General features: G+C 38.5%; 1 protein-coding gene across 1 annotated transcript; it reads left to right on the top strand.

Annotated features, from left to right (window-relative positions):
• Positions 1 to 2139: 2139 nt before the first annotated feature.
• SF2 (splicing factor 2) lies at positions 2140 to 9315 on the top strand. Its single transcript, XM_069844887.1, has 4 exons — positions 2140 to 2445; positions 3779 to 3975; positions 8358 to 8530; positions 8675 to 9315. The coding sequence occupies exons 1-4, from the start codon at positions 2279 to 2281 to the stop codon at positions 8864 to 8866; spliced, it is 729 nt and encodes a 242-aa protein (XP_069700988.1). The 5' UTR covers positions 2140 to 2278; the 3' UTR covers positions 8867 to 9315.
• Positions 9316 to 13413: the final 4098 nt, after the last annotated feature.

Here is a 13413-nt window from a genome sequence, read left to right as displayed (position 1 = left end):
CTTCTGGCTTTGATCACTACCTGACACCTTCTCTGCATGGAATTTACCAACGTTTTACATTGCTGCGGAGTGAAATTTCGCCATTCTTCCAGCACAACAGTTTTGAGGTGTTCTTTGGACGAAATTGTATTTTTATGTATATTTTCCTTAAGTTTGGACCACAAATGTTTGATGGGATTCAGATCGGGTGATTGAGGAGGAGTATGGAGTTGTTTCGGGACGTTCCATATTAACCAGTGTTTGTTCATTTCGGCCGTATGTTTGCAGTCGTTGTCTTGTTGGAAAATGTACACAGACGTTAAATCCATTTTATTGCACTTTCCTTGACATTATTTTTCAAGATGTTGTTATAGACTACATTGTCCATAATTGCATCAATTAAGTCGATGTTACTCACGCCTTTCGAGGACTTATAGCACCAAATCATTATGACGCCACCTCCATGTTTCACAGTGGGAAGATTGTTATCCACTTTATCGGCCTCATTCTTCTTTTTCCACATTCTATGGGCACCATCGGATCCGAAAAGATTAATCTTGGTCTCATCACTGTCCCAAAATTCTTGCTCCTAATTTACATGAACTTTAGGAAATGTAATTCTTAAAGCTCGATTTTTCTAATTACAAAGGGCCTTTTTCTCATCCTTCTACCATGAAATCCATACTTATATAGGACACGTTGTTACACTAACAGTCTTCCTTGTGGTTTTTGTCATGAGAGAACGTGGTTTTGGCACACACAACCGTGGATTTGATTTTACCTGTCTTATTTTAAACCTTTTTTTCCCTCTCATTTAGTATTTTTTTCTTTTGGTTTTCTCTTCTGATTCGCAGTAAATCCACGGTATTTGAATTTATTAACCACGTATTGTATCGTGGACTGACTTTCGTTTACTATATTGTCTATTTTCCGTAAAGAACAACCCTTAAGAGCCAGTCTAACTATCGTCTTCTTCAGCTCGGCACTGAGTTCCTTCGACTTGCCCATTTTGAACAGAACTGACTGCTGAAGCAAAACAAACCCTAGAGCACGCGGCAATGCACACTCGCTGTTACCATTAAGGCACGGCACCCCCGAATAAGTCAACATTACTCAAGTGTACGAATATAAATGACATACAGTTTTACTTTCAAAGTAATGTATTTATTAATATTTTTGTTAATTAGAGCTTAAAATAAAAACTGGTTGTAAATTAACGTTCTAAGAAATGGTTTTAAAGCATGGTACACTACTATTAGTATATGAGTATAATTATTTTGTACATAATGTTGTCTTATTAGTTTAAATTAGATATGTACGAATAAGGATGATAGACACTGTAGGCGAAACGGGAACAGTGTGCATGTAAAATCTTATTAATTTTCAAAATGTTTGCTGTATCAATTCAAGTACAGTACCACAGAGAAGGCAGTGTCTTGGTTTAAATGCAATAACCAGTTAGCCATTCAAGTGTTCCATTATTTTTCTGCGATATGAAACACTGCACCTAGAGGCGGAATTGACACTACGGGAGAACCAGTCCAGAACTGTATTTTGTTTTATGTACTATACTCCAGCTTGTGTAGTAAATATTACGTAAGTAGTGGTATGAACCAACAAGAAAATTGACCATTGCCCCTTTGCTCGAGTCTTCTGCGGAGGAAAGGGACGAAGAAATATTAATTTTAGGTACGGCTGACGAAGTATACCAACATGTGTGATAGTATGGTGATTTGGTCCAGTCTGTGGTCCATTGCATAGTGTAAATGACATCTCAATTTTTAGCAAATCTACAGCATTTCAATTTTTTATTTATTTATTTTTTACAAGGTCACAACTCACAAGGTGTGTTCAAGTAGAACTCGTGACGTGTCAATTTGGGTTGGTATGCATGTTCGTACTTCACGCTTACTGACCTTGCAGCGGTAAATAATGGAATTAGAGCTCGTCTAGAAACAAAGATAACAAAGTGATTAGAATTGGTGTTTTCTTAAAGCTTCATTGCAATACAAAATTAATAAATATAATTTTGAACAATTGTCGCGCTGATATTTGACTTCGATGTTTACAGTCTCTGTAGACCACACCAGAGGCTATGAAGTTCGTAATGCGACCGCTTCCATCCTTGCTCTATGTTGGTATTCCTTAAAATCAATTTCTATTCCGCGCGTGAGACGCCGGGCACGCTGGGAACGTTTAAGAACGCTGGTGGAATCCATCTTGTATGAAATCTGGACGTTAGCGTGGGTTAAGTTATATTCACTGAAGTAAAGTGGAAGGAACAGAAGATAAGAGCGATATGTCGTACGGGAGAAATGAATGTAGGATTTACGTTGGTAATCTTCCACCAGATATCAGAACGAAAGATATCCAGGATTTGTTTTACAAATTCGGTAAAGTTACTTTTGTAGACCTGAAGAACAGAAGAGGACCGCCTTTTGCATTCGTTGAATTTGAGGATCCAAGGTAATGATTTTATGTAGTTACTCTGTTGGGAGTTCATGAAGTACGCAACTTTTGTGTTTTAAATTTGTAGAATTGAGAGATTTAAGTAGAAGCAGTACGATGTGGCACATGCCGGTTCCATGAAATTTCTATATTGTTTATTTTCCATGATGGCTGCTGATTACGTTTGCCATCATGTATGTGTAATTTAAACCTTATATTGACAGATCTGTGAAATATACATTTGGTATTTAATTATTGTAACATATATATTTTTAATTGCTGTAATTATTTTGAAATTATCAAGGTAAGTTACAAACGGATATCAAATTTGATCATCTCTTATCACTACCTATTAATTCCTGATTATAAGTGGTACTTAGTTTGGAATGGAGAAATGCGTCTTTATTTTGCATTTAGGGATAAACTCCAGGACATGGATTGCACCCTTTCCCTCTTCAAAATTCCAACCTTGTGCACACAAAATAAATTATTGGCACTGAAAAGTGCCTTTTCGTAAATTTAATGAAGCGCATTCGACAAACGCAGACAAATCTGCTCTTTTAGTATTTTAAGACATAATTTGGTAGGTGCAATCCGTGTTCTAAAATTTTCCCTCACGTAGAGTGTCTGCTGAGATAGTAGGGGAAAAGTGGAAGGGGTTGTGGGCGGAGCTTCTACGTTCGCTATATTGCGATTTGCCCAATTATTGGCACTGATTCGTAAGCATGATAATGCACATTCGACAAACTCAGACAAATCTGCTCTTTCAGGCCACTCTAGTCGTATAGGCCCTAGCATTTTGTTTCCAATATAGGCCTATACGAATTTACTACTTGTCATATTTGGGTGCAGAGTCCCTTAATTTCATTCTCTTTTCATTAATTTCTGTTTTTGAACTCTCACTAGAAATAGTTCATTCATAATCCCATTGAGCATCTTTCAACTTCAAGAGGAATTTGGCATTGAAACCCTGTTTCCTCAAGAAATTAGCATTTCTTTCTGCTCTCATATTTATCCTTCATGTTAAGTTGTCAAATCCTATGGCAGGACTGAGTTGGTGGAACCAGAAATTTCATTTGCAAATTACGGAAAAGTTGGATAGCAATATTAAAATAAATGTACTTCATTTCGGTTGTTGGTATTTACTGGGAGGACAAATTGGATTTACTGAAGCTTTTGAAGTAATTTGCACCAGAACACAGTTTAAATTCCCTTAAAACTACTCTCAAAATCAGCATCAGAGCCTTGATGATTTTAATTGAACTTCTTGTTTGCAGCATAAACCAATATTGTAATCTGTGTACATCGTGACTGATTTATCTCCCAAGCAAAATTTTCACCTTCCTAACAGAGATGCAGAAGATGCAGTACATGCTCGTGATGGGTACGATTATGATGGCTACCGATTGCGTGTGGAATTTCCTCGAGGTGGAGGACCTGGTGGATTCAGAGGCAGCAACCGTGGTGGCAGTGGAGGAGGAAGTGATAGAGGTGGTAGAGGCAGGGGCCCTCCAGCAAGAAGGTCCCAGTACAGAGTTCTTGTTACGGGTGAGTAGGATACATAAAAGAAAATAATATCATCCTTATTTTACTTTGTAAATGAGGGTAAATTTCTATGAATTTAGGTCAATGCAGAGATTATGATAATCTTAAGCCCGGTTCCCACAGTGCTTGTTTCTGTGATTGATTGCATGCTGGGAACTGTGATGGTTGCTCTGTGTGCTTGCTGCTCGAAATCCTGTCTCCTGATAGCTGTTTTGGTAGCTATCATGCTGGATTTCGAGATTAGGTTGCTTGGTGTTTTTCGTGTTGGCTTGCAGGCTGGAACCAAAGATATAGTATCACCGCTGAAATCATGTTGCCATGTTCGTTGTTTTCCAACTACAGTAAAACCTCGATAAGACGCGCCCGCTTATTACGCTATCCCGTGTAATACGTTTTTTTGTCCGGTCCCTGCACATTTCATATATAACGCCTTTATAAAATACCCCGTTTGTTGCGCTCAAGTCCCGCATAATACGCTGTTTTTGTGGAATATTTTCGATGTAATTTTCAGCAATGTACTGTAACAGCAATGAAACATCTTGGTCACTGAACTCACTGGTGCCATTAACCTGAAAAGTATTGGTATTCGACCCTTTACCTGCGCATTTAAACCTTCATACTTCATACCTTAGTATACCCCACTCTCTTGTTACGCTCTCTTATTCGACTCCTTATCTGTGTGGTTAAAGCCTACATACAGTTACAATACCTCACCCTCTTGCTAACCCTCTCTCCCAAACAACATTCCTCACTCGGCCGTAATAAAATTCTGGAAATTTTTGCTGGGCAGTTTGTTGTCCTTTTGTGTATTTAAGTGTCTGTGAATGTGATTACAATGAGTGTTAAACGAAAAGCCCTTTCTGTGTCGGAAAAATTGAAAATCTTATGAAAGTAGGACGAGAACAGTACTCTCACTCAGAAACAACTTTCTGATGCATTAGGAATCCCATCATCGACATTAAGAATGATAATAAAAAGTAGCGACTCAATCACTACAGCTGCGACGTCAGGGAGGATGTAATCGCAGGAAACTGAAGTGTGGTAAACATGAGGACTTGAAGAACATGCACACGGCAAACAACTATAAATGGTTTTTTTTTTTTTTTTTTTCGAAAGAATTAAGTACAGTATATAATTTAATGTCTTTGACGTAGAGTACAGTAATTACATAATGGAGTAATATTGTATTACCTTCCATGAATCATGTATTTCAATAAAGAAAAATGCTAAGATACTGTATATGAGTCAACCATCACAATTAAATATCGAACTTTAGTTGTTTTACACATGCTAGTTTAATTATTTTATTGTAACATATACTATTGTTAATGTAGGACTTCAGTTGTTTACCACTCACGATTTAGTTTCTTTTTCATAATGTGTTAGCAACAGATGAAGTAGCAGATGATTTTCAAATTTGAACTGAGAAAAGAGCCAGCTTCATATGAACAGTACCCAACATTGAGCGTATTCCGAATCTCAGCGCTGAGCAATCTAATTGCATCACGGTGTTCTGAATTTCACCGATGGAGTCACTGATGCTCCACCGGTGCCATCAGCTTGCAGAGGTGGTGGCATTCTCCATCAACCAACATCAGTGAATCTGATTGGTTCTTGTATAGGGCAGGAATTAGCAGACGACATCGTGCACTGTTGTGTCATGGCGGTGTGTTCTGCTGTATTGTTTGTAATGAGCACAACGTAAAAACACTATGTTAATGGCTTGTGAGCGAACATGTCAACGGACCAGTTATTACTACCACTTCAAGAAATAAATTGTTGTTGTTGTTTTCTAATGCCAGGCGTTTGACAATAAAGTCATTTGACCTCTTGCACTCCAGTATTTTTCAAAGATATTATCATGGTCAGCCACTGAAGCACAGATTTTGAGGTGTTCCGAATCCATTTCTTGGTTTGAGTTGCATAATGGGCAGTTAGGGGACTGATATATTCCAATTCAATGCAGGTGTTTGGCCAAACAATCATGGCCTGTTGCCAATCTAAATGCAGCTACAGACGATTTTCGTGGTAAATCGGGAATTAACTGTAGGTTATGATGCAGAGAGTTCCATTTTTTCCCTTGGGATTGTGTTATCAAATTTTGTTTGTTGAAGTCTAAGTATGTAGATTTAATAAATCTCTTCACAGAGTAATACATAGATTTAGTAACAGGTCTGTAAGTAGCAGTGCTGCCCTTCTTTGCTAAAGCATCCACATTCTCGTTTCCCAGGATTCCACAATGGGATGGTATCCATTGGAATACAATTCTTTTATTGAGTGATATTAATTGAGAGAGCATTTTAGTTATTTCTGTTGTTTGAGATGAAAATGTGTTTAGAGACTATTGATAGAATAGCTGCTTTGGAGTCTGACAATATAACTGCATTTTTAAATTTATTGATGTGGCATAGAAGATTCCTTAGACTTTCACTTATTGCAATGATTTCTCCATCAAAACTTGTTGTTCCATATCCAAGAGATCTATAAAGTGAGAAGAGACGGCACGTAACATCTGCACCGGCACCTTGTTCTCTGGAGATCAAGGATCCGTCAGTGTATAAATGAAGCCAGTTTTGTGGAGGGTACCTAATATTAATTGTCTCTAAAGACAATTGTTTTAGTATTTCAGTGTTTACTTCTGATTTCAGTATTTCTTCTGTTAAATTTAGATTATATTCTATATTTAATAGAGTTAAAGGGTTTGGTTTAATTTGTAAGTTTTCTTTTAAATTCGGGATATTGATTTTCTGTTTTAATTCTTGAACAATGGATATGAAACTTTTTTGAGTTTTCAATCTACAGAGAGGACTGTATGAATGCCAATTGTTTCCTGGTAATCTAATAAGTTTTTGGTATTGAATCAGTGCTTTTTCTTCTATTGTCATTTTGATGCTGTTAATATTAGTGAGGAATCTCATAGAATCTATTGGAGTTGTTTTGATTCCACCAGTAATGAGTCTGAGAGCTTGGTTTTGAACATATTCTATTTCATTTATGAAAGGTGAAGTAATTAAAATTTCTCCGCAGTATGTCAGCACTGGCTGTATAAACATTTTGTACGTAGTGTTCAAAGTATTCCTAGAGCACCCCCGTTTCTTTCCTGCTAGTCTTTTTAGAAGGGAGAATCTTTTACGAGCTTTTTCAGAAATGTATTTCAAATGGTTGCTCCATGTTAACTTACTATCGAAAATAACTCCAAGATATTTGGATTCATAAGTCCTAGGAAGGGGTTGGCCATTGTATTGGATATTGAATTCTCTTTCTTTTTTACCAAGTGAAAATATTTGGTAGTTACTTTTGCTTAAATTGAGTGTCATCAAATTTGATGTATTCCATTCATGTAGTTGATTTAGAGCTTCAAGAGCAGAATTTTCAATTTTGTCTCTATGTCTGTAAGATCCGGAAGTCCACAAATAAATTGTTTATGCTCTCTTTTCTTTGAACGAGATGGCAGTACGGAAATTTCGCGAAATTTTGCTAGCGTTGCACAGACAACAACTTACACAGTCGCCATGACAGCCATTGATCCTTCCAGCCGCCATGACAGCCATTGATCCTTCCAGCAGTTTTGTTCCTATTTTGCTGCAGCATGACGTCATTGTTGTCCATCGGTCTGGTGAGATTTGGAATACGCTGATAGTAACAAACACATGAGCCAGCAACGTACCCATCAGAGCACCAAGCTTGCTGGTCAGCAAGAAAACAAGCACTGTGTGAAATGGGCTTCAGGTCTAAATAATAGTCAGCATGGAAAGCTGATGATCTGGCTATCAGAAGTCTGTTTATTAACACAAAAAACTGCTGTTTCATGATAGTTTTGTCTGCAGAGATTAATAGTGAAATGATGGGAAATTCGTGAGTTGAAGAGAAAAGGCTATGAGAGGCATGTGTTGTGTACAGTCTTAGAAAAAAGTTTTGTCACACAGATACTTTACAAGTCCCAGAAAGGAGGCAGTGTGCATGATCAGATTTACAACGAAACAAAACTAATTTTATTACATGAACTAGTTGTTCTCTTGTGAACCAGGTCACTTGTCCTCTGATCATGTGTACTGCCTCCTTTCTGGGACTTATAAAGTAGGCCTATATGTGCAACAAAACTTTTTTCTAAGACTACATTTCTAAAGTAATCCAAAGTAATTCAGGAGGAATTGAAATCTGTGAAAATCATCAAGTAGGTTCACAGAACTCGTGAATGAAACTCCAGACTAATTTATTAAAAATGAATTCAGTGTGCTGTGTTAATAGTTCTAGTCCTTTAAATCTATCTAGCTCTCTCTCTCTCCATACATTGTGTTTGGTAATATTATTAGTATTTTGTCTCATTTTAATTTCAACATATAACATTTTAAGACCTTTGTGGTATGAAAAATTGTGTTAAACAGGGTTGCCACCATCAGGAAGTTGGCAAGACTTAAAAGACCACATGCGTGAGGCTGGCGATGTCTGCTTTGCTGATGTTTTCAAAGATGGCACTGGTGTGGTGGAGTTTCTTCGCTATGAAGATATGAAGTATGCAGTGAAGAAGTTGGATGATTCAAGATTCCGGTCCCATGAGGTTAGTACTAATAAGATATCAAGAGTTTAGAAACTCTTAAAATGAGTCCATCGTGCGAGATCTGTATCAAATTTTGTGTATTTTCTCAATGTTGTACAAAACACTCCAATACATATATTTCTTAATATGATGTTACATTTACAGGGTGAAGTGTCGTACATCCGGGTGAAGGAGGACTATGGGGGCAGCGGCAGTGGAGGACGAGGTAGTGGCGGTGGTGGTCGGTCCCGTAGTCGCAGCTACTCTCCACGAAGACGTGGTTCTCCTACGTACTCACCTGTTCGTCGCAGCTTCTCCCGCTCACGGTCCAGGTCGAGGTCACGTTCCTACAACTGAGTTACAGTCAGCTGCCCATTGCTACTCTGGTGAAGAGCGCTGAAGCTGTGGATAGAGATGATTGGTGTAAGACTACCACAGTTCATATTTGGTTCAATTTGCATTTCTTGAGTTTGTGGGATTAGAGGGATTTGAAGTGATATCCATTTGAGTACAGTAAACATTCCTAGAAACGAACAGCAAAGACTCACTGTGGTGATGAACATGATGCTCTATTTGTTTAACAATGGGCCAAATTTTATATGAAGTTGTAATGAGCAAGGCATGTATTCTGTGTAATAAGTTTTATCTATGTAAAGGGGCAGGGCGAGGTCTCGGCCTTCCCAGCCTCCACTCACATTTCAATATTGTTCTAATGTTTGTTTCTTTCTTCTCTTTTTTTACACCGTTTGGATAGCAATTGTAACGGATGTGGCAACGTTTCCCATTAAAGGATCAATCATATCTTAGTAATCGGAGTGAAGAGGAGGATGGATGATAGGAGAACCAATTTTTTGCATGGATTTGGAACGTCCTTGGATTCATTTGGATCGAAGGATTTCCTGCCTCGTTGGACCGAAAAGGGATCAAAATATATAAAAGATAATTCGAATTTCACTTAGTTCGAATTTTTGTTGGATCTCTACGTTGGATCAGAAAAGAAGGGATGCAGGACGAATTGGAATTTGGATTTCTTTTCCATGCATTCAATATGGATTTCCTTGACGTCAGAATTGGATCACAATGGATTCACAAGGGAAATGGAGCCAGGATTCGCGATAATTTTTGTCTGTCGGATCAATATTATCGTTTTAGGAGGATCAAAAAGTAATTGTCGATAAAAACATGTCACAAAACTTCTGGATCAAGGGGAGAAGGCACCGGCCAGGATTCCGGACATCTTTTATGTTGGATTCGTGTCCATCGGTATCTACCAGATCCCAAAAGACTTTGATTGGCAGTTACACCACTTGAAGTGGATTCCAACCATTTCAGGATTCTGGGCGGCTTTTCCCTATTGGATTTACATGCAACTTAGGAAAGGATAAAGCTGTAGTGGATTCATGGATTTTTGGAGAACTTGGAACGCTGGATTATCGAGGGATAAGGAGCCAGGATTCTGAAAGTTTGAACAGACTGTAGGACCATTTGAGGATTGTTTTGCAATAGGCACCACACACGAGGACACTCGGCTTGCATGACTGGATGCCAAGTGGGGATGGAGGTATGTCTTCATTTATATTATATCAGTCAGTCTGGGTGGGAGGGTTTGTGTCTAGAATCCTCACAAGAGTGCATGGACAAAGAAATGCATGCCAAGTAGATTAACACCTTTCCCACTTCCCGCTTGACGTGATACACAAGACTGAGAAAGTCTGTGATTGTCTAGGATTAAGAATGCAGTCACCCTTGAAAGGGCGGTATAATTAGGACGAGTAGAATGCATTTTAACAGTATTAATTTGATTGTGCGTGTTTTTAACTATTATTTAAATATGTAATATTCGTAACATTCCTGCGGAAACCAGAGCTAACAGTCTATTTGAAGCAAATAGGCTTGCATAACTTTTATCCTGTCCGTTCTCAGCGTGGTAGTAAGAATTCTCACTTGTAAGTTTGCTTGACGCGTGTATTTCTTGAGAGACTTTTAAAACATAATTCATATTTCGCTATTTGCTTTTGTCTCTCTTCAGATTACTTTTGTTTTATATATTTGATACATTTATAATGCAAGGGAACTGAACCAAGGTCTGTCTTGAGACTAAGCCTGAGTGTAGGTTTGTAGGTATGTCTCTTTGGTTAGAAACTCACTGCAAGTCATATTGCGAACTTAAATATGAAAAGTACAGCGAGAAAACAATCAACGGCACAATTCTCTTAAGGGTGATGTCTAATTCAGTATATTACTGAGAAAATTGTTATTTCTTTCCTTATCAAAACTGATAAAGGAGAATTATCACTGCTGATACAGCCATCCTTTCCTACTTTTTCATTAGGAACAGCAAAAAATTTGCAGTAATATACTGAATTAGATAATATCACCCTTAAGACAGTTATGATTGTTTTTCCCCTGTACTCTTCATATGCTTTTTGTATGTCTTGCCATTTGAATGAGAATTTGATCTAATTAAGCCTGGTTCAGACGGTGCGTGTTTCTGTGATGGATTCCAAGGTGGCTGCGCTGATGGCTGCCCTGCGTGCTCACTTGCTGGCTCCCGTGTTGCCTACGGTGATGGTAGTTGTTCACATGGAGCTGGCTCTTTTCACAGTTCAAATTGGAAAATCATCTGCTGTTTCATCTGTTGCCAACACTCATGGTCAAAAAGAAACTAAACCGTGAGTGGAAAGCAACTAAAGTCCTACATTAACAGTAGTAAATGTCGCAATAAAGTAATGCCATAAGTGCAAAACAGCTAAATTCCGATATTTAATTGTTGTTTCTTAGAAACTGAATATAGAAAAAAACAGGTTTAGTTGGAAAACAACGAACATGGGGACATGGTTTCAATGGTGATATTATATGATCATCTTTGGATCCAGCCTGCAAACCATCACGAAAAACAGCAAGGAACCTACCCTCGAAATCCAGCAAGCTAGCCATCCAAGGAGCCACCAGAGCTCATTACTTCCGGCAAGTGAGCACGCAGGCTACCCATCAGTGCAGCCACCTTGGAATCCATCACAGAAACACGCCCTGTCTGAACAGGGCTTAAGTGTGAACTGTTAGCCTACAATATTGCCGTCATTCTTGTGTTCAATTGCATTAAGAATGAAATTGTTTTAATCTTCATTAGTCTCTAAAGTTTCTTGCCAAACTTGTTTTTTTTATGGGGTTGGAGACAGAGATTCCTCCCCTTTTTCCTTCTCCTAAACTGATGTGCATGAGAAATAAGGTTCTGATTGAAGTTACGTGCTGTCTCTTGGTGGACGAACGCAGTGTTGTCATCACTTCTCTTATCAAATTTGCTGTCGATCTCCATTTGCTCAACACTTACATCCTCTTCTTTATCACTAGGGAACTGTTCTCACTCTCTTTGCATAACTGCTGAGATAATTGAATGATGTGAGTATAATACAGGTGCCCACAAAGTCACCATACATTTTCCTGTTTCTGGCCTGCTACAACACATTAAATATTATATTAGGATAGAGTAAAGCCTAATGCAGTTCAACATGATCACACTGTTCCCATCGCCTTATGGTTGCACAGAACACGCACCATAACATTTGAGGGGTTATTAGCAAGCATGTCGTTCTTATTCATTGTTTCAGCTCATTCACATCTGGTACCCTGGTAGTGTAAACTTGGCTTTTGATGAAACCCCACGCAAAAAAGTCGAGGGGAGTGAGGTCGGGGGAACAGGGAGTCCACATGCCATCCGATCCACCGGTTAGGAAAGGTCTCTTTCAGGTAGTCCCGCATAATGGGGTGTTGAAAAGTGACTGAGCAAGGACACCATCCTGCCGTCACTGTTGCTTCAGGAACAACATCATATCCAGTAGTTTGTCCCGGTAATTGTCTTTTCAGCAAATATGAAAGGACCTAAATTTTACCCTTCATGAGATCAAGCCACACATTGACTTTGGGAGAGTCCTGTTGCCACTCGGTGAATTCATTTGGTTGCTCTGTTGACCAGATCCTGCAATTGTGTCTGTTGATGACGCCGTTGACATGAAATGTTCTGACACATATGAAGCATCTGAATATGATAGGCCTTCTTTTTTAAGTGTGTAGTTAAGCACTTTCCACTCTGGATTTCTGGATATTTAGATCAGGACTCTGCCAGCAGTTGGATGCTTTTAGACTTGTGTCGATGTTCTTCCTCACCCTCTCTACACGTTGTGGGCTAACCGGTGGCCTCTCATCAGCTGTAGATCCTGTATGCCTGTTTTTGTTTATAAGTTGCTGAATAGCAAGTTTTTTAGGGGCATCATTCTGGTACTTCCTCTCAAAGAGCCTCTGGACCTCATAGGTTTTGCCATCTAAACGATATTCTACAATTGAGGACCGTTTTTGCAAAACTTGCAGAATTTGCAAAATTGAGATTTTGATGGATTCGTTAACATAAGGCAGGCCTCTACATGATGTTCAAAGCGTCTTAGTAAAATTGAGTTATTTCTCTTCATTGTAGTGTGTCAAAGTGTGATCGTTTTTTCAAAACTTGCTTTCTGCTATAAGTGAGAGATATAGCAAAACTTGCTTACTATAGAGTTTTGTCTCTCCTGTAAAATTTAGTTTTTTTCAGTTAGCAAGTTTTGCAAAGATGGCCCTCAATTGTGATTCTTTCTTCAATAGTCGACATTGTGATGTATCTTCACTATACCTGTAACAAAAATAATCTAAATGTATGTTTTCTGGAAAATGTATGATGACTTTATGGGTATCCTGTATATGTTGTTGTTTCAATGCCTTGCATCTAGCAATGAAGCCATTAGCATTCGTGCTCTCCAATACTTCTGGGCTACAGTGTCTTCTGCAGATAGTGTATAGGAGTTTCCTCGATATGTGTCTAAAATTGTCCCCACCCGGAGATCCGATAAAATTTAGTCAATTGATGTATTACATTG

The sequence above is a fragment of the Periplaneta americana genome, chromosome 14 (assembly GCF_040183065.1).
Source record: "Periplaneta americana isolate PAMFEO1 chromosome 14, P.americana_PAMFEO1_priV1, whole genome shotgun sequence".
NCBI classification, from domain to species: Eukaryota; Metazoa; Arthropoda; class Insecta; order Blattodea; family Blattidae; genus Periplaneta; species Periplaneta americana.
Note: the sequence above shows the minus strand (reverse complement) of the source record. Positions and strands in the feature narration are given on the sequence as shown.